The following is a 26824-nucleotide window of genomic DNA, read 5'->3' as shown; positions in this document are numbered from 1 at the left end:
ATTCGGGCAAATGCCCTGGCTGAGGCTTTTGTTGATTAAGTTCAAGATATTAAAATCCACATCTGCTTAAATGGTGCAGCTTTTAACAAAATACCCAGATATTCAAGAGACAAATAGTCATCAAATGATACTTACATTGATCGTCATCTCTAAAAATAGCAGCAATACTTCCATCTCTCCTAACAGCTCTGCAGCACTCATAAAAGTAAAGTTAGGAGAGGCCGTTTCTTGAGAACCGTTGCACTGCAGTTTTCTTCTTACTAAATTTCATTCAAGAGCACAACATCTAGGTTGTTAGTGCCACAGCAAATTACTGAGGGATAAAAACCTGGTGTTGGGCATCTAGTGATAAAATCTGGTGTTAATTTACAAATATTATATGCTTTATCACTTGTTTAGTGTTAAAGCACAGTGTTTCCTTTGGGTGATAAAGCACAGTGTTTCCTTTGGGTGTTAACAATCAACATCTGCGCATGTGCAGAGCATTTTAAATTTCCCAGCTCATCCTTCGGTCTCTTCATCTTTATGGATTTCCCTGCACACACAACGGTTACAAGGACAAGGTATAGTATAGTATTATTATCTTATCAACTTGTGATTTATTAATGAGCTTGTATAATGAGTAACGTAGCCGATGTGGATGACTTAACTCTTAGCGTTTTTTTTTTTTTTTTTACCTCAGTTTAAATTTAGCGCGCTTTTGATCCGCCATTCAGTTTAACATAACTGAATAACCCCCACTAACACACTAAATTCGTTAATGGAGGACGAGATTTACTTAAGTGACTTAATTTCGTTGTATTAATTTTGTAATAATGTAGCAGCATTAACATTATGTGTCATTTTTTAACTCACTGGACTTGGATAGTTATTTCTTCTCATTTGGCATAACGTTAAGTATCTTTAGGGCTTCCAACCTTTATAAGACCGTTTATATCTTTCACCCCGTAACTACGAGTTAATTCTGGTGTTTTGAAATGTCATTCAAATGAGAAAGCAGACGTTATCGAATGAATTAATTGCTCTTATTTTTTTTTTCTTGTGTGACGCCGGGGCTCGATCCCTGGCCGAGCACCCACGGATAGCACGGTCCATCATTGTCGGCGCTGCGCATACTGATCGGCCTGCAACATTTTGCGAGTGAAATGCTCTGTGTGTTCTAGCAATCTTCTCGTTGTACTTTGATAACATACGCCGACCATTCTGTACAGCGCTCCAAAATGTCGAAAACATCGTAGGACACGCTTTTCTTCATGAACTGCTTCAGTCATATAGAAACTCAAGATCGAGTACGAGTACGAGTGTGCAATGTCGTGGAATGTATACGCCAAAACTCATTTTGGCGTGCATATGATACGCTGTTTTTTGCGTGCATATGATACGCAATTTATGGCGTAATTATACATACGAACCCCCCACCCCACTACCCTAAACCTACCCAAGAGAGCGTGTCATATACGCCATAAAGTGCGTATCATATGCACGCCGAAATGAGTTTTGGCGTATACATTCCACGACATTGCACATACTATTTGACATTTTTCGTCTTATTTTGTATTAGTTGAGCAGACATGCATTAGTGCCCTTAATGCGCGATTTTTTCTGTACAACTTAGTTCTAGCCTTTTCTAGTTGTAGTATTGTAAATCTGTAACAGTAGTGCTTATGTTTTGAATATAACATTTTCTTGCTATGTGTTGGTATAAAGATAACCTGAAGTAAAACACAAAGTGACCTGATTATTTTGAGTCTTTTAGTTTGCTTTCTGCTTTGGAGGATTTTTGTTTCATGGAATATTGTTTATTATTGCAGAAGGAAACCACTTAAGGCCACAATCTATGTATGCCCTTGGCATTATTACTCTACAAACCTAAACGATCCTGAAAGGAAGACAGGCTATGTAAGTATCTCTGCTTGTTGATTGAAGATGTTTGAAACTTTATATCTTAGATTTTTTTAATGTGTTTGTTTTAACCAAATGTGTCTCTTTAACAGGAACGATACTATGTGTTTGGATCATTTTGAGGAGCGCTATCAACGGCAAGATCGTGGGATCGATGAATTGGGAAAGCAAGAACTGACAAAATGTAAAAATGCGTACATTGAATGCAATGTAAGTCTCTTTGGATAAAATCATCTGCCAAATGTAAATGTATTAATTTATAAAGGAATAGTATTTTTTATCAGAATGAATTACAAACCAGACAGTTTTTTAACATTAAGGTTGATTTAATATATACAATGTTGAATTTTTGTATTTTCAATTAAAACATTACTTGAGGAATGTTTCTTTGTTTAATCTTGTTTGAAACGCAGTAGAGATTTATCATGGTAAGATATTGTAGCATTGGAGTATAACAAGAAATTGTTTTATTCAATTGTATGTGTGACAACAATGGCTTTACTGTTGCGATTCCCGGCGAAAGCAAGAACTGACAAAAATGTTTTTTTTTTATTTATTAAAAATGGTATTGAATGCAGTGTAAGTCGCATTGGATAAAAGTGTCTGCCAAATACATAAATGTAATGGAATTGATATATTACAATTTCAATAAATATTCAAATAAATTTGTAGTCACTTGATTTTTTTGGGGAAAAAATAAAATAATATATATAAATTGTTTTAAATTTCATTCACAGTGCCATTTTAGTATTTAAGTATTTACATTAAATAAACATTAAATACACTGGGTGTGTGAGATTAATCACCATAAAGTGTTAAATGTACACTTATGAGTAATACATTTCTCAACACCTTGAGTGACTAAAAAGAAACACTAACACAGTGTTTGTATAACGAACACTTTCGTCAGTGTTGTTTTAACACTAGCAAAGACGGACCTGTATGTTCACCCGGAAAGTGATAATTTTAACACCCGTGGTGATAAATCTCCCAACATGTTTTTTGCTGTGTGGTTATTAAGTCATTGACTAGAAATGTTGAAGTGAACAGATGTTTAAAAGTGCTAACTTAACAGTATTACCCCCCCCCCCACACACACACACACACACACACACATTAATCTTAGTGTGACAAATAACAGGCAGCAGTTTAGATGGGTTTGCTATATGGACTGACAGCCTTAAACTTCATATCATGTAATAGAACAGAAATAGAGAAAGATATATATATGGAGTATTGCTGCTATTATATATATATAATGCATGCTGCTCACTAAAGGTAGTTTCTTGCTTTAAATTTAACATCAGAAAGAAACTGGACTCCAACATTGGACCCTTGATTAAATCAGGTCAATGTCAAAACCCAACATTGACTTGATATCAACCTCCAACATTGGATAGACATTGAAATCCTGTCACTTTATAATTTAGTCATGTGTGGATGTTAACATTATCACATTACCATAGCTAACAATGTTGATATTTGGCATTAATATGATGCCATGGCATGTTATCATTATGATGACCATGAGATGTTGGGTTTTGGTTACTTTACCTAAAATGTTGGCCTTTGACATTAATATAAAAAATTGCCATGATACGTTTGGTAGACATTGAATTTAAACCAGTAAAATATAAAGGTCAGCTGCTGTCAGAATTCAGTGTCAAATTGATGATGGCATTAGACATCGTCTTGACATTCAATTTGAGTCAACTTTCATCAAAACCTATATTCATGTGCCTTATGATGCATGTGGCCTGCTGGTTAGGTATTAACTCTTTCCCCGCCAGCATTTTTAAAAAAAAGGTGCGTGTCACCACCGGGGTTTTTGACAAAAATGTAATAGCCCATAGAATATTTAGTTTAATGAATATCTGAGCATGCAATATATCAACATAAAGAGCTGGCCCTCTTCTTTTAAACAATAACAACACAAGCAAAAATGTTTTATTCTAGCTTCATGCATTCCTTTTTTTATCAACACTTGAATATGAGTAAGTTTTATAAAAAAAATAAAAAAAAAATATTTTGATAGCGTAGAAATCTAGACAAACCCTAGTGGCAGCAAATCAAATTTGCTGCGAGTTATGTCTAGCAACTCTCAATACACTTCTGAGCTGTAAACGCCAAACTCTGGTCGGGCCAATCACATCGTGTATAGAGTCGGTGGGCGGGGCTTAACATAACGCCGAGCGCCTGCATGCTTCTGCTTCTAGTAAACACAGAAACTGGTGAACGGCGGCCTTTTAAATCTGTTTTGACCGGGAATCTGGAAGACTTGGAGTTAAGCTTTTCTCTGAGAAAAGAACAAAGAACGGCACTGAAGTCATTCTTAAAAAGGGAAGATGTGTTCTGAGTTTTGCCGACCGGATACGGTGAAAGTTTAATCTGTCAACTAGCTCTGCTTCACCTTCGTTGCTCTGGTTGGTTGTAGCGCTATCCTATCGCGTGCAGAGGGAGTTTGAAAGACAACCGTTTATCCCGGCCCTCGGACTGAGCCCTGTCAATGATGAGTTTCCAGACCAAACATCTTGATTTGGTTCTGGATTGTCAGGCTAATATTTTGAACAAAATGCTGAGAAATCATGTTTTTTTTTTTTTTTTTTTGTGAAAGACTGTTTCCAGATCAGTTCCAGAGTGATGATCAAACACAGACGGAGTAGATCAAGTCCATCAGCACTCCTAATGCTTGCACAGTCCTGTAGCTCATCCTGGGTCCACATTTCATTCAGTAACATTAGATAGTTTTTTATTCATATGCTGTTTAATGATGATGATCACGTTATTTGACATATGCATATGATTACATGTAATCGCTTGTTTTACTGCATCTCACATGTGTTTTGATCAGGAGATTCTGTACTTATTCAGAAGATGCGCAACAGAGCCCCCTAGTGTCCGACAGTTAAAACACGGAAACCCGGAAAATTCTGTGTTTGGCCTTGAATCGTTTCTCACAAATAATGGAAAATTCTGTGTTTGGCGGGGAAAGGGTTAAACTCATTTGAATTCATTTATTTGTACTTTTTATATAAATTGTATTACTTTTATGAGTTTACATTTAAATTTACATTTAATCATTTAGCAGAGGCTTTTATCCAAAGCGACTTACAAAAAAGGGGAGAGCAATAGAAGCAACGAAACAAACAAGGCCAACAACCTGTAAGAGCTGTAAGAAGTCTGTTTTTTTTTTTTTTTTTTTTTTTTTTTTGGGACAAACAAACAAAAATTAATGGATAGTTAAGTGCTATTCTTTATTGGTCAGGTGCAATTGGAAAAGATGTGTCTTAAGATGTTTTTTTAAAAATGGCTTCAGACTCGGCAGCACGAATTGAGATCGGCAGTTCATTCCATCAGGTGGGAACGGTCCAGGAAAATGTCCGTGACAGTGATTTCATGCCTCTTTGGGATGGAACCACGAGGCGTTGTTCACTCGCAGAAAGCAAGCTTCTGGAGGGTGTGTAAGTCTGAGCAAGCGAGTTTAGATATATTGGTGCAGAGACAGTGGTTGTTTTGTAGGCGAGAACCAGTGCCTTGAATTTGATGCGAGCAGCCATTGGCAACCAGTGCAGTCTGAGGAAGAGAGGCGTAACATGCGCTCTCTTCGGCTCATTAAAGACCACTCTCGCCGCTGCATTCTGGATCAGCTGCAAGGGTTTGATAGTGCATGCGTGAAGCCCAGCCAGAAGAGCATTACAATCAGGGCTTGACATTAACTTTTTTGCTCACCAGCCACCGTGGCTAGTGGTTTTCCAAAGTTACTAGCCACTCGGCATTTTCATTGGCCACAATTTTGCAGTTTGGAAATTACATTTTATATGATTATTGACTTTGACATGCCTAAATTACTTGATTTTGAGTCATTTTACTTGATTTTGAAGATTTAAAACCCTTTCAAACTTTCACATGCAGAGTGAGAGCCTACTCTATGTTAAATTAAGCTTCACTACACTGAAGCTACCCCCCTATAGGAAATGAAGCAAGCTAAGCTACAGCAACTTGGCAAAAGTAGTTTACTACATCTAAGCTAGTTTTTATTTATTTAATTTTACATTGAACCAACTTCATTCCAATCAACGCTATCTCTGTGATCAATAAAATTTAAGCAGATAGACATGGATACTTTTTCAGTTAGGCTATTCAAAAAACGTCGAAATCGATTTGGCAACAAAAACGTGATCCATAATATTAACAAAACCAGGTGTCGAGAGTGTTTGTATGCTCATCTGTAGCCTATGTGTATGATATGTGTTTGCATTTATGCTCAATTTAGACTTGGGCACTTTTGCAGGAAACTAAGTAAATTTACAACTCAACTCAGCTCAGCTCAAAGTAAGCTACAGTAGCAAAATAATTAAGACCTGCTCCAAACAGTACCAACATGGCAAAAAACAAAACGTGCCTATATTTGTGTGTGTGTGTGTGTGTGTGTGTGTGTGTGTGTGTGTGTGTGTGTGTGTGTGTGTGTGTGTGTGTGTGTGTGTGTGTGTGTGTGTGTGTGTGTGTGTGTGTGTGTGTGTGTGTGTGTGTGTGTGTGTGTGTGTTTGTGTGTGTGTGTGTGTGTGTGTGTGTGAGCCTGTTTATGTGGTTTATGAGGACACAAATTTGTACAACTACATGGGTATTACACTGGTATTACACTATAAATGTGGTTTATGAGGACATATCAAATGTCCTCATAATTCAAATGGCCTTAAAAACAGACTAAATTATGTTTTTTTTGAGAAAGTAAAAATGCAGAATGTTTCCTGTGATGGGTAGGTTTAGGGGCAGGGGCAGTGTAAGGGGATAGAAAATACGGTTTGTACAGTATAAAAACCATTACGCCTATGGAGAGTCCCTGTAAACCACATAGACCAACGTGTGTGTGTGTGTGTGTGTTCTCCATGGAAAAGTTTCATTCGTTCATATCAAGAGGTGGCCAGGCTGGACCCTGATGCTTTTAATAAGAGGTGTTTATTCAAGAGACAAAATAGATTATTTTAAAACTTGAAGACGATTTCTCTTTTGAAACCGCGCAGATGACGCGCGTGCAACAGCGAACTGAGCGCTCGGAAACAAACGTCAACTACTAGATAGTGCGCGTATCCAGTGCACGCACCGAACCCGTCTTTCTGCGCTCATTCCCAAAGGAGTCCTTTGAAAGGCTCGCGCGTCTGTGCGAGGCAGAAAGGAACGTAGAAAGTGAAGTATATCCGTGACTTGGCAGTTGGTTTCCAATTTGAGTTTGATCTTCAGAAATGTAGCAATGCTACTGCCCAACACTGACAAGGAGAATTGATTGCGCGTGTAACAGAGCTTGCACGCTTCTGTTGTCATTCAGCACGATTCCGCCTATCCCGCCTTCACTTACTGCAAGTTGATCGATAAAGAATTGTAAGACAATTTTAATTTTGTGATACGACGGTCTTCGTATTTCATTTGTCTGTTGGCTGAAATTATATTCAACCCGCCAAAGTGGCTAGTGGGAGTGGCTGCCTTACCCGGCACAGCTGAAATCTACCCGCATTTGGCGGGTTGGCGGGTGTTAATGTCAAGCCCTGATTACAATAGTCCAGTCTGGAGAGAACAAGAGCTTGAACCAGGAGTTGTGCAGCCTGTTCTGATAGGAAGGGTCTAATCTTTCTAATGTTGTATAAAGCAAATCTGCAGGACCGGGCTGTTGCAGTAATGTGGTCAGTGAAGTTGCAATTTTGATTAGTAGATAATAAGATGTAGCCTAAAAATATAGACGCACCCTAGCGGCAGCAAATCTAATCTGTCGCAAGTGTCGTCTAGCAACTCTCAATACACTTCTGAGCTGTAAACGCCAAACTCTGGTCGGGCCAATCACATCGTGTGTAGAGTCGGTGGGCGGGGCTTAACATATGACGTCCGAGTTGCGCTTGCGTGCTTCTAGTAAACACAGAAACTGGTGAACGGCGGTCTTTTGAATCAGCTTTGACCGGGAATCTGGAAGACTTGGAGTTAAGCTTTTCTCTGAGAAAAGAACAAAGAATGGCACTGAAGTCATTCTTAAAAAGGGAAGATGTGTTCTGAGTTTTGCCGACCAGATACGGCGAAAGTTTAATCTTTCAACTAGCTCTGCTTCAGCTTCGTTGCTCTGGTTGGTTGTAGCGCTATCCAATTGTGTGCACACCGTGCAGAGGGAGTTTGAAAGACAACCGTTTATCCCGCCCCTCGGACTGAGCCCTGTCAATGGTGAGTTTCCAGACCAAACATCTTGATGCGGGTCTGGCTTGTCAGGCTAGATAAGATGGGTAAAAAAGGAGAATGTACATGAATACTGTTTTTTAAAGATGTCATATAATTAGAAAGATATAGTTTTTGGCTTTATGAATTGTTTTTTCTCCTGGTTCAGAGCCAAAGATCTGTTCAGCACCTGTTGTGGCAAACCGATTGGTAAAACACAGAGAGAGGATGCAGTACGAACCCCTGGACACAGTAACCATCATCTGCAGTAAGGGATTTGATCTGATTGGCTCATCAGTGGTCACATGTGGATCAGATGGCCAATGGATTAACTTGCCTGAGTGTCGCCCTGAAGGTAATTTTGGCTGTTTTCACACTTCATCTGAAATCACATACTTCCCTAAGGCTAAAAATAGTCTGTGACAAGAGGTAGCAAAATATACTCTGATGATCTACTAGTACTACCACGATTTGACATTTTACTATCCCAAGATGCAACGTTAGTGAATTTGTTAGCATCAACTTGCCTGAGGCTAAAAACAGTCTGTGACTAAATAATTTGCAGTACTTGGCAAAATGTAATCTGGTTGCCTACTACTACCGGCGAGATTTGACACTTTACTATCCCAAGATACAACAAGAGAGAATTTGTTTATATGAGACGAAGAAACAGTCACTGGTAGCTCAGGAGATTATATCAACTGGATGGATATGTTAGTATGTATGTTTGGATTACATGTATGTAATGGAGGCCAGCTAGTAGTTGCTGTGCGTAAAACTCACTCCTCTGATCTCAAGAGCCTCCTTGTTAAAATGTCCAACACTCATCTTGGCTGACCCGGTTTCGAGTCCCGCTCGGAGCGGGCGGTCAGACATGTAGGGTTACATATAGAATATACTTTTTAAATGGTCGTCCTTATTCAAAATAAGTACCTACTCGAGAGTGTGTGATTTCAGATGCATCCCTGCTTTAAATACTTAATCTGAAACTATAAGTTCAACTTCCTCCTAAATTGAAAGTGATTTAAAGTGATGCAGGCTGATCACTAGATGTAGATTCATGTTCTAAATCTAACATCAGAAAGACACTGAACTCCTACATTGGACTCTTGGTAAAATAAGGTTGATGTCAAAACTCAACATTGACTTGATATCAACCTCCAACACTGGATAGACCATGAGCGTCGCTAGGCTATTTATTTGTTGTAAATTGTAATAATCATCTCAGAAAAATAAATATTTCATGATAATATGATGCCATTAGATGTTATCATTATGACGACCATGAGATACTGGGTTTTTGGTTACTGAACCTAAAATGTTGGCCTTTGGCAATAAATTGCGATGATACATTTGGTAAACAATGAATTTGGTATTGACTCAAAACCAGTAAAATATCAGGGTCAGCTGCTGTCAGTATTCAATGTCAAATTGATGATGGAAATAGACATCGTCTTGACATTCAATTTTGGTCACCCTCCATCAAAATCTATATCCATGTGCGTTATGATGGTTGTGGCCTGTTGGTTAGGTATTAAACTTCTAAGTGTAATTATTTTATTTGTACTTTTTTCAAGGAGACCTTGCATGAACAATTGTTTATATTGGTGTCACATAATTAGGGGTCAAGAATGGAAGGTCAAGTTTTTGGCTTTATTAATTTTTTTTTTTCTCTTGGTTTAGAGCCAATGATCTTCTGTTCAGCACCTGCTGTGGCAAACCGATTAGTAAAACGTCGAGAGAGGATGCAGTACGAACCCCAAGACACAGTAACTATCACCTGCAAAGAGGGATTTGATCTGATTGGTTCATCAGTGGTCACATGTGGATCAGATGGCCAGTGGCTGAACTTGCCTGAGTGTCGCCCTGAAGGTAATTTAGGCTGTTTTCACACTGCATCTGAAATCACATACTTCCCTAAGACTAAAAATAGTCTGTGACAAAAACAATTCACAGTACTAATAAAAGAGTTGGTAAAATGTACTCTGATGACCTACTACTTCTGGTGAGATTGGATACTTTACTATCCCATGATGCCACAGGAGAGAATTTGTTAATGGCAGTGAAACAACGTAACTGACTCTGGTAGGTCAGGTAATAATGTCAACATGGCGGATATGTTAGAATTAAGTATGTTTGGATTACATATATGTAACGGAGGCCAGCTAGTAGTTGCTGTGTGAGTAAACCTTACTCCTCTAATCTCAAGAGATGCTCTAGCGACTGATGCTAGAAATTACAGCCTTTAGCCTCCTTGTTAAAGCGTCCAACTCTCATACTGGCAGACCCGGGTTTGAGTCTCACTTTGTGTGGACAGACGGACGGACATGTGGGGTTACAGATAGAATATACTTTTAAATGGCCGTCCTTATTCAGAATAAGTACCTACTCAAGAAAGTATGTGATTTCAATCTCAAACTGAGTTCAGCTTCCTCCTAAATTTCAAGTGATATGAAGAATGCATGCTGCTTACTAAAGGTAGTTTCTTGCTCTAAATTAACCACCAGAAAGACATTGGATTTTCAACGCTATGTGGATGTTAACATTATAACATTTTGCAGATCTTGGGTTTTGGTTACCATAGCTAAAATCTTGATATTTGACATTAATATGATGCCATTAGATGTTATTATTATGATGACCATCAGATGTTGGGTTTTGGTTACTGTACCTAAAATGTTGGCCTGTGGCATTAATGTGAAATTGCATTGATACATTTGGTAGACATTAAATTTGGCATCGACTCAAAACCAGTTAAATATCAAGGTCAGCTGCTGTCAGTATTCAATGTTAAATTGATGATGTCATTAAACATTGCCTTGACATTACATTTTTGTCACCCTTCATCAAAATATATATTTTGGCCCACTGGTTAGGTATTAAACTTCTAAGTTTACACTTTACAGGCCATCAGTTACTTCAAAGTTTAATTCCTTTAAAGGGGTGGTAAAACACAATGTCACTTTTCTAACTTCAGCTATTGTGTAATGTTGATGTTTGAGCATTAACAACATATTCAATATTACAACGTTCAAAGTTTAAAGCAAAGGGAGATATTTGCTTTTAAAGAAATACATTTCTAAGGACTACAGCAAACAGCCGGTAGAGACTATAGACTTTTCCTCCAGGGTCGCAGACATCACCAGCCCCAAAATTTACATAAACCCCTCCTCCGAGAATATTAAATAAGGGGGGAAGGCCATTTTTTATTGGTGTGGAATAGTAGGCTGGAGTGTTGTTGCCGCAATGCATACGAAATGCTATTATTTTCATCCGGATTGCATGTCCACTTTGTTACGCCTTCCTAGGGATGGGGGACTTAGGGATGAATGGTTAAAATGTATTTTTATCTCGGCCCCTCATAATTATTACCCAAATCTCGCTCTCTGTGCTGCACATTTTAAGGAGGAAAGCTTACAATCGTCACAAGTTCAATGCAGGCCACAACCTATTAGTATGATTTATTTTTCGTTAATGTGTTTTCCTGTAATAGTTTGTATTGTTAATTGTTTGTTGTAACAAGGAAGTAAACAAATGACAACACTGTTTGGCTCTGCAAACCATTTTTTTAATGCTTTGGCATGCACAATCACATTCTAGGATGGTTCCTGGAGCGTACGATTACATATGTGATTAGAACGTTCAGTAATCAACTGCCAAATTCAAAAATGTAAATCTGCTTTAGTGCATTGACTGACGCTGAGCCAGAGACTGAGTAGGAGACTATATGAGCTTAGTGTCTTTTAATGTATATTTTAGGTTTCATAAACTTCAATTTACATTGGACAGCCTATTTCCGGCGCTGGTGCAAGCTGGCTGCCGGCTGCAACTGCTCTTACCCCCCCCCCCCTTTTTTTTTCTCCACTTGTCCATGTTTTAGCTTTTTAGACGTTTTTTAGTATGTATATTATTTATTTATTTAATATTTAGCACTGCATTTGCTTAGTGTGGACATTTCACGCGAATCACAATATGCGTCGGAGCCCGTGCGCACATTGTTTATAGCAGGGAACAGCTGATCGCCTTGAGCAGCGCGGTAATGCTCCCTCAGGACAAACATGTGATTCTTGCTGAGCTACTTCGGAAGACTCGCCGAGGATGTCGCGCTGGAAGGAAACTCCGGGAGAAGAAGAGACGCTTTAGACCTGCTTTCACTTCCGTCATCATGGGAAATGTGAGATCTCTTCCTAATAAGATGGACGAGGTGGCGGCGCTTATCCGGCATCAGTGGGAGTATAGACAGTGCTGCGTCATTGTGTTTACGGAAACCTGGTTAACCCCTCACATCCCGGACTCTGCCATTACAATGGATTATTTTCATCTGCTGCGGGCAGACAGCACTGAGAACAGTGGTAAGAGGAAATGAGGGGGTCTGGCTGTGTTTGTCAATGAGAGATGGTGTAAGCCAGGACATTGTTCAGTGAAAATAGATTTGTGTAACAGGGACATTGAACTGTTAGTCGTTAGCATGAGGCCATACTATCTGCCACGGGAGTTCACCCATGTTATGGTGTTAGCTGCATATGTGCCACCCTCTGCTAAATCAGATACTGTGATACACTGTTCTCAGCTATTAGTACCCTACAGACACAGCACCCACAGGCTCTCTTCCTCATCTCTGGGGACTTCAACCATGCACCCCCTTCCTCTGTGTTGTCAACATTTACTCAGTATGTCAGTTGTCCCACTAGAAACAATAAAACATTGGACTTATTTTATGCCAACTCCAAGGAGGCATACTCCTCATCCGCTCTCCCTCCCCTTGGCAGAGCTGACCACAACATGGTCCATCTACAGCCTGTGTATAAACCTGTAGTGCATAGGCAGCCTGTGGAGCACCGTGTGGTGAGGAGGTGGACAACTGAGAGTGAGGAGGCTCTAAGGGACTGCTTCAACACCACTGTGTGGACTGAGCTCTGTGACCCACATGGAGAGGACATTAATGTGATCACAGACACTATAACGGACTATATTAATTTTTGTTTTGAAAATACTGTGCGCTCCAAAACGGTACGGTGTTTTGCAAATAACAAGCCGTGGATGACCTATAACATCAAAGCTCTACTGAAGGAGAAGAAGAGAGCTTTTAGGTCAGGGAATAGGGAGGAGCTTAGGGCTGTACAGAAGGAGTTGAGACGGAAGATCAGGGAGGGTAAGGCCAGCTACAAGAGGAAGATGGAGGAGCAGCTGCAGCAGCAGAACATCAGGGGTGTGTGGAGGAGCTTAAAGACCATTTCGGGCTTCAAAGCACACCACTCACACGCTGTGGGTGACTTGCAATGGGTTAACGATTTGAACCGTTATTTTAACCATTTTGACCAGTCACCCCCTCCTCCTCCCCCGCAGCTGTTCCATACCTTGTCACCAGGACAATGCCACACACCCCTAGCCTTTTACACTTCTGGCCCTACACACCTCAACACCTCCTCACTTTCCCATGGAATCAGCCACCCTCTCAGCGCACCCTCTTGAATTTGCATCTGGCTGAGTGGATCCTGGACTACCTGACAAACCGGATTCAGTTTGTGAGGGCCGGGGGCTGTGTGTCTGATCAGGTGACCTGTAGTGTGGGTGTCCCTCAGGGCACGGTACTTGCACCCTTCCTCTTCACCCTTTACACTGCAGATTTCCGATATAACACTGATGGCTGTGTCCTGCTTAAGTTCTCTGACGATTCTGCGGTCGTTGGCTTGATCAGTGATGACGATGATGCAGAGTATAGAGGACTGACGCAGGACTTTGTGGACTGGTGCAGGCCAAACCACCTCCTTATTAACGCAGGGAAGACTAAGGAGATGGTGGTGGATTTTTGCAGACACCGGTCTGCTCCCTCACCGGTGAGCATCCAGGGAATGGACATTGAGAAAGTGGACTCTTATAAGTACCTGGGTGTTCACCTTAACCATAAACTGAACTGGACTCTCAATACAGAGGCACTGTACAGGAAGGGTTTGAGCAGGCTGTACCTCCTGAGGAGGTCTTTTGGAGTGCAGGGGGCGCTCCTGAAAACCTTCTATGATTCCGTGGTGTCATCAGCCATCCTGTATGGTGGAAAGGAGGATGCTCGACAGGATCATCAGGAAGTCCAGCTCTGTTCTTGGTTGTCCTCTGGACTCAGTACGGGAGGTGGGTGACAGAAGGGTCCTGGCAAAAATGTCATCCATGCTGAACCATGAGGCACACCCCATGCAGGATACATTGTCACCTCTGGAGAGTAGTTTCAGTGACAGATTGCTCCATCCTCGGTGTGTGAAGGAAAGATTCCGCAGGTCTTTTCTTCCTGCTGCAGTCAGACTATACAATGATCATTGCTAACAGAAAACTCCTTTTTACTGGGCAATGTTTTATATTATGTTTGGCTATATAAGTAATGTGCTATTTGACTGAGCAATAACTTGTAATGTGCAATACCGATGGGCATAATTTAATCTAGTTATTCATAGTTTATTTGATGTTTTTAGTGTTTGTGAGATTATTATTTTACATACCCCTGCATCCCTGCTGTTGCTAAATGCAATTTCCCCATTGCGGGACAAATAAAGGCTTACCTTACCTTACCTTACATTACACAATCACAAAAATGTCACATATAACAGGAGAAGTGGATGATCTTAGGTTGTAAATCCAGCAGGCCCCATCTCTGTCAGTGTTGTAAACACATAACAGTGTTGCGGACGCCCACAGCCTGTGATAACTTTACAGATAAACTAACACATAAATTTTCTACCCTGTTCCTTTACGTAAAGTCACATAAGGTGAATTCAGGGTGATTGGGACACTTTTTTCAAGTCATCTCAATGCCAAAATGTGTCCCAATCACCTTAAATTCACCCTATATCAGAAGTAATGGATGATCTTTGTTGTAAATCCAGCAGGCTCCGACTCCCTGTTAGTGTTAAAAACATATAATAGCGGCGCCCCACCCCGCCCACAGCCCGTGATAGCTTACAGATCAACAAACACGTGCACTAGGTGGTTAGCGAATCAAAACGCACAAGTCAGCTAACCAATCTGAGCCCATTGCGGGTTTTTTTTGAGAGACTGGCTTCATAAAACCCAAGAAAACCATCAGACTGTTTTTACAAGGCGGGACAGAGCAGTGCCGAATAAAGGTAAAAAGTGAAAAATTGTGCAATTTTTTTTATTTTTTATTTTTTTAACAACGTATGAACAAATGTTACAGTGCACCCCATGAAAACAATCAAACCTTCGAAAGAATGTGTTTTACCAACCTTTTGATTTATTTATTTGTAATTTTTTTATGTAAATTGTATAACTTTTTATGAGTTTCACTAGTACTACTTTCACTAGCAGATGATAAGATGGGTAAAAAAGGAGAACTTGCATGAACACTTGTTTTTAATGGTGTCATATTATTAGGGGTCAAGCATGGAAGGTCAAGTTTTTGGCTTTATGAATTGTTTTTTCTCCTGGTTTAGATCCAGTGATCTTCTGTTCAGCACCTGCTGTGAAAGACCGATTAGTAAAACGTCGAGAGAGGATGCAGTATGAACCCCAAGACACAGTAACCATCACCTGCAGTAAGGGATTTGATCTGATTGGCTCATCAGTGGTCACATGTGGATCAGATGGCCAGTGGCTGAACTTGCCTGAGTGTCTCCCTGAAGGTAATTTAAGCTGTTTTCACACTGCATCTGAAATCGCCTCAGTTACGTATGGAACCCTCGTTCCCTGAAGGAGGGAACGGAGACGTACGCCGGAAGGACCGACGCATTGGGATCACTTCTGGGAGCCCCTATCAGCTTCGAGATATAGAAAACGGGCCAATGAACATTGGTGTGCGTGCTTTGCATATCGCACCCCGCCCCCGCTGTGCGGGTATAAAGCAGAAGCGGTCGCCACGCACTGTTGTTTTTCACTGAGGAGCTGAACTAGTGGCTCGGCCTGCAGTGAGGGTACAGCAACTGTGGCGAGGGGGCGTACGTCGGAACGAGGGTTACATACGTAACCGAGACGTTTCCTTTCAGTCGGTCACTTCGACATACGTCAGAAGGACCAACGCATTGGGATCCCTATGGAAAACGCCACAGTTACTACCACTTCCAGCGCATATAAGCGCACGCATCCGTTCCATGAGGAAGGGAGTGGCGCAGCAAGCCAACACTAGAACGGGCACTCCGGTGCTACCGACTATGGGAAGTGAGTACACAGGAAGATACCGGCTCTACAAGTAGGCTATAGAATCTAGCGAACGTGTTGGGTGTCGCCCAGCCCGCAGCTCTACAAATATCTGTCAGCGAGGTGCCACGAGCCAGTGCCAAGGACGAGGCTACACCCCTGGTGGAGTGGGCTCTAATCCTGAGTGGGCAGGGCACGTCTTGGGATTCATACGCCAATACGATGACATCCACTATCCAGTGGGCCATCCTCTGCTTGGAGACAGCCTTTCCCTTCTGATGGCCTTCGTAACAGACGAAGAGCTGCTCTGAGGTCCTAGAGCTTTGCGTTCTGTCCACGTAAGTCCGAAGGGCTCGGACGGGACAGAGAAAAGCTAGGGCTGGGTCTGCCTCCTCTGAAGGCAGTGCTTGCAGGCTCACCACCTGGTGCCAGAAGGGAGTGGTGGGAACCTTTGGCACGTATCCAGGCCGGGGTCTCAGGATTACGTGAGAGTTGTCAGGCCTGAATTCTAGGCATGATTCGTCGACCGAAAATGCCTGCAGGTCCCCTACCCTCTTGACAGAGGCCAATGCAGTCAGGAGTATCATCTTTAGAGACAGGATTTTTAACTCTACTGACAGCAAAAGCTCAAAGGGAGGTCTCTGCAGTGCACTCAGCACCAGAGACAGGTCCCAAGTGGGTATAGAGGGGCGGCGAGGCAGATTTAATCACCTCGCGCCCCTCAGGAACCTGACGATCAGGTCGTGCTTCCCCAAGGACTTACCTTCTACTAGCTTGTGATGGGCAGCGATTGCGGCCACATACACCTTGAGGGTGGAGGGAGACAGCCTTCTCTCCAACCCATCTTGCAGAAAGGAAAGCACGGCCCTGACTGAACATCTTTGGGGGTCTTCTCGATGAGGAGGTCAGGAGGTCCTTCCTCAGAGGAATGGGCCAAGGAGGTGCTGTCGCAAGGAGCACTAGTTCCGGGAACCACGTCCTGTTGGGCCAATACGGAGCTACCAACAGGACCTGCTCCTCGTCCTCCCTGACCTTGCACAAAGTCTGTGCAAGAAGGCTCACTGGGGGAAACTCATATTTGCGTAGGCCCCGGGGCCAGCTGTGCGCCAGAGCAACCGTGCCGAGGGTCCCCTCGGTCAGGGAATAAAACAACTGGCAATGGGCTGTGTCCGGGGCGGCAAACAGGTCTACCTGTGCGGCCCCGAAGTGATCCCAAATCAGCTGGACCACTTGGGGACGGAGTCTCCACTCTCCCAGAAGCACTGACTGTAGTAAGAGCTCGTCGGCCACACGATTGAGCAGGCCCGGAATGTGAGTGGCACGAAGTGACCTCAGATACTTTTGACTCCATAACAGGAGGTGGCGGGCGAGTTCTGAAATGCGACAGGAGCGTAGACCACCCTGTTTGTTGATGTACGCTACAGCTGCAGTGCTGTCCGTACAGACCAGAACGTGCTTGCCCTGGAGCGGCGTCTTGAAGCGGCTCAGGGCCAGACAAACTGCTAACAACTCCAGGCAGTTGATGTGCCATTGCAGTTGAGGCCCCGTCCACAGACCTGAAACTGCAAGCCCGTTGTACGCCCGGGTAGTTGCTGGTGCTGGGCAGGGACGGGATGGGAGCGGGGCGGCGGGCAGGCGTCCTCGGTGACAGGCAGGCAGAAGGGCTGCCACCGGCGGCGGGATGGAGGCAGCAGCAGACCACCGGGGCAGGATGTGCCAAATATCCTCCGTCTGCTTCTGGGCTGCCGAGAACTGCTGGGCAAAGCTCTCAATCTCGTTGAGAGCTTGAACAACCCAGCCGACGAAATAGGGGAGTCCAGGAACCAAGTCTTTTTGGTCTCCCTCATGTTGGCCAGGTTGAGCAAGAGATACCGCTCCTGGACCACCAAGGTGGACATCGCCTTGCTAATAGCACGGGCGGTGATTTTTGTCGCTCAGAGGGCGATGTCCGTTGCAGCCCGGAGCTCCCGGAGGAGCTCTGGGCCGGGACTACCCTTGTGCATGTCCATGAGTGCCTGGGCCGCTTGCACCTGAAGCAACGCCATGGCATGCAGGACAGACGCAGCCTGGCCACAAGACCTGTAGGTCCTCGCGGTCAGACTAGAACAGACCGCCCTCGCGGTCAGACTCCACAGGCCCCGGACGGGAGCTTTGGGTCCCCACGCCAGTTGGAAGCAGCTGCCACCAGCAGGAGAAATTCATACCCCCTGGCTTGCCTGTCATCTAGGGTAGTGAGGAGGGAGGAGCCACCAGGTCGCCTTTGGGCACAAAATGGTTTTCCACGACCTAGTAAGCTCCTCATGCACCTCTGGAAAAAAAGGCAGCAGGGCGGGAGGCTGAGAACCAGCGCGGCCCGCCCCAAGAAACCAATCATCCAACCTAGAAGGTTTGGAACGTGGTCGAGGATTCAACTCCAGCCCAACCTTTTCGGCGGCCTGGGAAAGCATAGCCGTCAACTCGGGGTCCGACTCGACCGTTGCCACTCTCCCAGAGGGAGGCAGTACAGTCGAATGTTCATCCTCTGAGGACTGAAACTCCCCCTCCAATTCAGTGATCGACATCTGTTCACCCGCAGGTGCCCCAAAAGACACCATCGGACGCCCATGAGAGGGGCCGATGGAATCCTCCGGAAGCACCACCAGTTGTGGCGCTTGTGAGGGAATAGGGGCCCGCGGAGGATCGCTCGGCGGGTTTGCCCTAAACTTAATCCTCAGGTCACCCCGGCCATCCATCAAAGTAGGCCTATTCTGCTGGGCAGGAATAGACTTAAATCGAGCTATGCATAGGGGGACTCCACCCTCCCGGAGGTAGGTGAGTCTCAAACTAAGCGCAGAGATAGTCATGTTCCCACAGTGAGAACATGAGCTATCCACAAATACCGCCTCAGCGTGCTCTAAGCCCAGACATGTGATTACAGCGTTTGTGACCGTCAGCAGGCGACAGGGAATGACCGCATCCAGAAACGCACGGGTGGAATGCCATCTTGAAAAAGACGCAACGTCACCGTGTAGCTCTTTTTGTGAGGAAATTCATTCTTTTAGTGCTGAAGCACTCAGGGATCGACCGCGGCAGAAATACATGAGAATAGTGCAGCCTATACCTGCTCTCACCAGTATGAAACACGCCCACCGAACCAACTGTGTGTTGTGTGTGTGTGTGTGTGTGTAAATTGCTCAGTTTACTCAGCTCTTTCAGCAGCAGTGAGATAGCAGTCGTACTGTTTTTTGCTGTCTGGCCAACACGAGCGATTTAAAAAAAAAAAATAATAATTTTTTTTTTTTTTCTGCACATGCTTTCTCTCTCTCTCTCGCTGAATGACAGGCAGCGAGACGCTTCATCAACGCCGTACGGCTCCGAAGTGAATGACAACAGTGCGTGGCGATCGCTTCCGCTTTAAACCTGTGCAGTGGGGGTGGGATGCGATATGCAAAGCACACACGGCAATGTTCATTGGCCCATTTTCTATATCTCGAAGCTGATAGGGGTTCCCAGAAGTAATCCCAATGCTTCGGTCCTTCCGACGTACGTCGAAGTGACCGACTGAAAGGGAACACATACTTCCCTAAGGCTAAAAATAGTCTGTGACAAGAGTTGGCAAAATATACTCTGATGATCTTCTTCTACTTGGCGAGATTGGACAATTTACTATGCTAAGATGCAATGTGAGGGAATTTGTTAACGTCAGAGAAACAACGTAACTGGTGTTGGTAGGTCAGGAGATTATGTTAACATAGCGCATATGTTAGTATGTAGTATGTTTGTATTACAAATATGTAACGGAGGCCAGCTAGTAGTTGCGTTGTGCGTAAACCTCACTCCTCTGATCTCAAGAGACATTCTGGCGACTGCCACTAGAGGTTGCAGCCTTTAGCCTTCTCACTAAAGACCCGGGTTTGAGACCCGCTTGAAGCGGGCAGTCGGAGATTAGGGGTTTTATATATATATATATATATATATATATATATATATATATATATATATATATATATATATATATATATATATATATATATATATATATATATATATATAATACACTTTTTAAATGGTTGTCCTTATTCAGAATAAGTACCTGCTCAAGAGAGAGTGTGATATTTAGATGCAGCCCTGGTTTGAATACTTAATGTGAAGCCAAGTTCAACTTCCTCCTAAATTTCAAGTAATGTGAAGAATGCATGCTGCTCACGAAAAGTAGTTTATTGCTCTAAATCTAACTTCAGAAAGACATTGGACTCTAACATTGGACTCTTATTGAAATCAGGTTGATGTCAAAACACAACACTATCTTGATATCAACCTCCAACATTGAATATACATTGAATTTCTGTCACTTTATAACTTAGCAGATGTTGGGTTTTGGTTACCATAGATAAAATGTTGATATTTTATGTTAATATGATGCCATTAGATGTTATCATTATGACAGCAATGAGATGTTGGGTTTTGGTTACTGTACATAAAATGTTGGCCTTCGGCATTAATATATGAAATCACCATGATACATTTGGTAGACATTGAATTTGATGTTGACTCAAAACCAGTAGACTATAAAGGTCAGCTGCTGTCAGTTTTCAATGGCAAATTGATGATGGCGTTAGACATAATCCTGTCATTCAATTTTGGTCACCCTTCATCAAAACCTATATTCATGTACTGTATGAAATGTATGTCCTACTGGTTAGGTATTAAACTTCTAAGTGTAATTATTTTAATGTATTAATTTGTACTTTTTTTTATTAAAATGGTATTACTTTTTATGAGTTAGGATTTTCACTAGTAGATGATAAGATGGGTGAAAAAGGAGAACTTGCATGAACAGTTGTTTTTAATAATGTCATATAATTAGGGGTCAAGCATGGAAGGTACATTTTTTTTAGCTTTATGAATTTTTTTTTTTTTCCTGGTTTAGAGCCAAATATCATCTGTTCAGCACCTGATGTGGCAAACCGATTAGTAAAACGTCGAGAGAGGACGCAGTACGAACCCCAAGACACAGTAACCATCATCTGCAGTAAGGGATTTGATCTGATTGGCTCATCAGTGGTCACATGTGGATCAAATGGCCAGTGGCTTAACTTGCCTGAGTGTGTCCCTGAAGGTAATTTAGGCTGTTTTCACTGCATCTGAAATCACATAATTCCCTAAGGCTAAAGATAGTCTGTTACAAGAGTTGGCAAAATATATTTTGATGACCTACTAGTAAAGATTGGACACTTTACTATCCCAAGTTGCAGCGGGAGTGAATTTGTTAACGGCAGTAAAACAACGTAACTGACTCTTGTAGGTCAGAATATTACGTCAACTTGGCGGATATGTTAGTATGTAGTATGTTCAGATTACATATACGTATCAGAGGTTAGCTAGTAGTTGCTGTGTGAGTAAACCTCACTCCTCTGATCTCAAGAGATGTTCTAGTGACTGCCACTAGAGGTTGTAGCCTTTAGCCTCCTTGTTAGAGTATCAAACTCTTATGTTGGCAGACCCAGGTTTGAGTCCCACTTGGAGTGTGCGGGTCGTCGGACATGCAGGGTTACATATAGATAGATATACTTTTTAAACAGTTGTCCTTATTCAAATAAGTACCTACTCAGGGGAGTGAGTGATTTCAGCTGGTATTGTGCTGTATAATGCTGGTTAGGTATTAAACTTCTTACTGAAATTCTTTTAATTCATCTATTTCTACCTTTTTATGTAAATTGTATTACTTTTTATGAGTTGTGATTTTTAATAGTAAATGATAAGAAGAGTGAAAAAGAAGAGCTTGCATAAACACTTGTTTTTAATGATTAATATAATTAGGCATGGAAGGTCAAGTTTTTGGCTTTATGAATTGTTTTTTCTCCTGGTTTAGAGCCAGTGATCTACTGTTCACCACCTGATGTGGAAAACCGATTGGTAAAACGTCGAGAGAGGATGCAGTACGAACCCCAAGAGACAGTAACCATCATCTGCAGTAAGGGATTTGATCTGATTGGCTCATCAGTGGTCACATGTGGATCAGATGGCCAATGGATTAACTTGCCTGAGTGTCTCCCTGAAGGTAATTTAGGCTGTTTTCACACTGCATCTGAAATCACATACTTCCCTAAGGCTAAAAATGGAGGTCAGGAGATTACGTCAATATGGCGGATATGTTAGTATCCAGTATGTTCAGATTACATACATGTATCAGAGGCTAGCTAATAGTTGATGTGTGAGTAAACTTCACTGTAGTGCATCTGATGTCCCTTTTAACTTCAGGTGAGTAGAATATAACGTTAATGTGGAATACGTTTCAACTTTTCATGCAGTACAGATCTCTCTCTTCCAGATTACTCTGTGCTTCTTTTTCATAATAAAAGTCTCCACTCTAACAGTTCTTTAACAGTTTCAAATTAAAAGTCTTAAACAAAATAATTAAATAAGCATAAAATATGAACTGATTTCTCTGTTAGTTACACTCCCACCAAAGCACATTCTTGTGATTTTTAAACTTGGTTATATAATCTTTAATCAAAGTATTATGGACTAACTCAAGAAACTGTAGACAAAAGGTAAGTTCTTAATCAGCTTCAATCAGGGTAACTATTTTCTGGATAGGCCTTTCAAGGTAAGTCAGTTTAGTTACATGTCTGCCGCTTTTATCCAGTGTTGAATCACTGATCAACAACTTCAGTTCTCACACAGTCATCTGTGCCACTGTGCACTTCTGTTACCTTTGCTAACTTCCAATGACTGTGTGGAGCCGTGTCATCTTTCAGAATGACAATGTGATTGCATTTCTACTACTTTTATGCCATTTCTGCTGGTGTTGCAGGTTTAGAAGATATTCTTTTCTCCAATGTGACCAGAACACATTCGATAAATACTTCACCTTATGCCATCTCTTACGTAGGTAAAGGTCTTCATTGACAAACTCTCCAGGCTGTGGTAAAATTATTGAAGACTTCATTGTCAGGATATGGTTAGGTGTAAGAGGCGGCGGACCAGATGGATCATTCATATACTCATTGGTTAAGGGTCTGCTGTTGACAATAGCCATGACTTCATAGAGAAATTTTCTTAAAGAGGCACCATCAGATCTCTCTCTTCCTGATTACTCTGTGCTATGTATATCATGAGTCTCGCATCCGCACTTTTTAGCACTTTTGTGTTATACAACTCTGCTTGCTTTTTTGCGAAAAGGGGGCAAATCGCGCTTACTTTTTCCAATAGTGCCAACCAGGCTGGTCTTCTTGGCCTGTAAGGCAGTGGCCAGTTTCAGTTAAGTGAAGAAATTATCCGTATTTCTGACACACACTGGAGTTGACTCTAAACACTAAAGTATCAAAGGCAGCTGCTGTCAGTATTCAATGTCAAACATGGTCCTGGCATTCAATTTTGGTCACCCTTCATCAAAACCTATATTCATGTGCCGTATAATGCATGTGGCCCACTGGTTAGGTATTAAACTTCTAACTGTAAATCTTTTAAATCATTTATTTCTACTTTTTTATGTAAATTGTACTACTTTTTATGATTTGTGATAAGTAAATGAGTAAATAATATAATGATTGAAAAAGGAGAACTTTTATGAACTCTTGTTTTTAAAGGTGTCATATATTTAGGGGTCAAGCATGGAAGGTCAAGTTTTTGGCTTTATGAATTGTTTTTTTTCTCCTGGTTTAGAGCCAATGAACTACTGTTCAGCACCTGATGTAGCAAACCGATTGGTAAAACGTCGAGAGAGGACGCAGTACGAACCCCAAGACACAGCAACCATCATCTGCAGTAAGGGATTTGATCTTAATGGCTCATCAGTGGTCACATGTGGATCAGATGGCCAGTGGCTGAACTTGCCTGAGTGTGTCCCTGAAGGTAATTTAGGCTGTTTTCAGACTGCATCTAAAATCACATACTTCCCTAAGGCTAAAAATAGTCTGTGACAAGAGGTGGCAAAATAAACTCTGATGATCTACTACTAGTGACGAGATTGGACACTTTACTATCCCAAGATGCAACGTGAGTGAATTTGTTAACATCCGTGAAACAACGAATCTGATGCTGGTAGGTCAGGAGATTGTTAACATAGCGAATATGTTAGTATGGGGTTACATGTATATATATATTCAGAATTAGTACCTACTCAAGAGGGTGTGGGATATTTAGATGCAGCCCTGGTTTGAATACTTAATCTGAAACTACGTTCATTCAACTTCCTCCTAAATTTCAAGTGATGTGAAAAATGCATGCTACTCATGAAAGGTAGTTTCTTGCTCTAAATCAACCATCAGAAATACATTGGACTCTTATTTAAATCAGGATGGTGTCAAAACCCAACACTATCTTGATATCAACTTTCAACATTGGATATACATTGAATTCCTGTCATTTTATAATTTAGCAGATGTTGGGTTTTGGTTACTGTACCTAAAATGTTGGCCTTCGGCATTAATATGAAATTACCGTGATACAATTGGTAGACAATGAATTTAATGTTGACTCAAAACTAGTAAAATATCAAGGTCATCTGTTGTCAGTATTCAATGTCAAATTGATGATGGCATTAGACATCGTCCTGACATTCAGTCTTGGTCACCCTTTATCAAAACCTATATTCATGTGCCGTATGATACGTGTGGCCCACTGGTTAGGTATTAAACTTCTAAGTGTAATTATTTCAATTTATTAATTTGTACTTTTTTATTTAAATTGGTATTACTTTTTATGAGTTGTGATTTTCACTAGTCGATGATAAGATGAGTGAAAAAGGAGGACTTGCATGAACACTTGTTTTTAATAATGTCATATAATTAGAGGTCAAGTATGGAAGGTAATTTTTTTTGCTTTATGAATTGTTTTTTCTCCTGGTTTAGAGCCAACAATCTACTGTTCAGCACCTGTTGTGGCAAACCGATTGGTAAAACGTCGAGAGAGGACGCAGTACGAACCCCAAGACACAGTAACCATCATCTGCAGTAAGGGATTTGATCTGATTGGCTCATCAGTGGTCACATGTGGATCAGATGGCCAGTGGCTGAACTTGCCTGAGTGTCTCCCTGAAGGTAATTTAGGCTGTTTTCACACTGCATCTAAAAAATTACATCCTTCCCTAAGGCTAAAAATAGTTGTGACAGGAGGTGGCAAAATATACTCTGATGATCTACTACTGCCGAGATTGGACACTTTACTATTCCAAGTTGCAACGTGAGTAAATTTGTTAACATCAGTGAAACAACGTAACTGGTGTTGCTAGGTCAGGGGATTATGTTAACATAGAGGATATGTTAGTATGTAGTATGTTCAGATTACATATATGTAACGGAGGCCAGCTAGTAGTTGCTGTGTCCGTAAACCTCACTCCTCTGATCTCGAGACATTCTAGCAACTGCCACTAGAGGTTGCAGCCTTTAGCCTCCTTATTAATGACCCGGGTTTAAGTCTTGCTTGGAGTGGGAGGTCAGACATGAGGGGTTACATATAGATATAGATATATATATTTATATACTATTTAAGCAGTTGTCTTTATTCAGAATTAGTACCTACTCAAGAGGGTGTGGGATATTTAGATGCAGCCCTGGTTTGAATACTCAATCTGAAACTACGTTCAACTTCCTCCTAAATTTCAAGTGATGTGAAGAATACTTGCTACTCATGAAAGGTAGTTTCTTGCTCTAAATCAACCATCAGAAATACATCGGACTCTAATTGAAATCAGGTTGGTTTCAAAACCCAACAGTATCTTGATATCAACCTTCAGCATTGGATATTGAATCTCTGTCCCTTTATAATTTAGCAGATTTTTTTATTTTATTTGTTACCATAGCTAAAATGTTGATATTTGTTGTTAACATGATGCCATTAGATGTTATCGTTATGACAACCATTAGATGTTGGGTTTTGGTTACTGTACCTAAAATGCTGGCCTTCGTCATTAATATGAAATTACCATGATACAATTGGTAGACATTGAATTTTATGTTGACTCAAAAACAGTAAAATATCAAGGTCAGCTGCTGTCCGTATTCAATGTCAAATTGATGATGGCATTAGACATCGTCCTGGCATTCAATTTTGGTCACCCTTCATCAAAACCTATATTCATGTGCCGTATGATACGTGTGGCCCACTGGTTAGGTATTAAACTTCTAAGTGTAAATCTTTCAATTTATTAATTTGTACTTTTTTATTTAAATTGTATTATTTTTTATGAGTTGTGATTTTCACTAGTCGATGATAAGATGAGTGAAAAAGGAGAACTTGCATGAACACTTGTTTTTAATAATGTCATATAATTAGGGGTCAAGTATGGAAGGTCAATTATTTGGCTTTATGAATTGTTTTTTCTCCTGGTTTAGAGCCAGTGATCTACTGTTCAGCACCTGTTGTGGCAAACCGATTAGTAAAACGTCGAGAGAGGACGCAGTACGAACACCAAGACACAGCAACCATCATCTGCAGTAAGGGATTTGATCTGATTGGCTCATCAGTGGTCACATGTGGATCAGATGGCCAGTGGCTAAACTTGCCTGAGTGTGTCCCTGAAGGTAATTTAAGCTGTTTTACACTACATCTGAAATCACATACTTCCCTAAAGCTAAAAATAGTCTAAGAAAAGTGGTGGCAAAATATA

The 26824-nt window shown here is 41.6% G+C and overlaps 2 protein-coding genes across 2 annotated transcripts in view; both read left to right on the top strand.

Annotated features, from left to right (window-relative positions):
* LOC137079148 (C4b-binding protein-like) overlaps positions 1-16222 on the top strand; it is a 31151-nt gene extending 14929 nt beyond the window's left edge. The window contains exons 4-7 of the mRNA XM_067447113.1: positions 8264-8449; positions 9778-9966; positions 15534-15722; positions 16083-16222. Of these exons, the coding sequence (XP_067303214.1) occupies positions 8264-8449; positions 9778-9966; positions 15534-15722; positions 16083-16222 (704 nt within the window). The remainder of the gene's footprint in view (positions 1-8263; positions 8450-9777; positions 9967-15533; positions 15723-16082) is intronic.
* A 10012-nt stretch (positions 16223-26234) lies between these two features.
* LOC137079147 (complement receptor type 2-like) overlaps positions 26235-26824 on the top strand; it is a 43790-nt gene continuing 43200 nt past the window's right edge. The window contains exons 1-2 of the mRNA XM_067447112.1: positions 26235-26328; positions 26550-26738. Of these exons, the coding sequence (XP_067303213.1) occupies positions 26235-26328; positions 26550-26738 (283 nt within the window). The remainder of the gene's footprint in view (positions 26329-26549; positions 26739-26824) is intronic.

This window comes from Pseudorasbora parva, chromosome 6 (genome assembly GCF_024679245.1).
Source record: "Pseudorasbora parva isolate DD20220531a chromosome 6, ASM2467924v1, whole genome shotgun sequence".
NCBI classification, from domain to species: domain Eukaryota; kingdom Metazoa; phylum Chordata; class Actinopteri; order Cypriniformes; family Gobionidae; genus Pseudorasbora; species Pseudorasbora parva.
The sequence above is the reverse complement of the archived record's forward strand: the minus strand, read 5'-3'. Positions and strand labels throughout refer to the sequence as shown.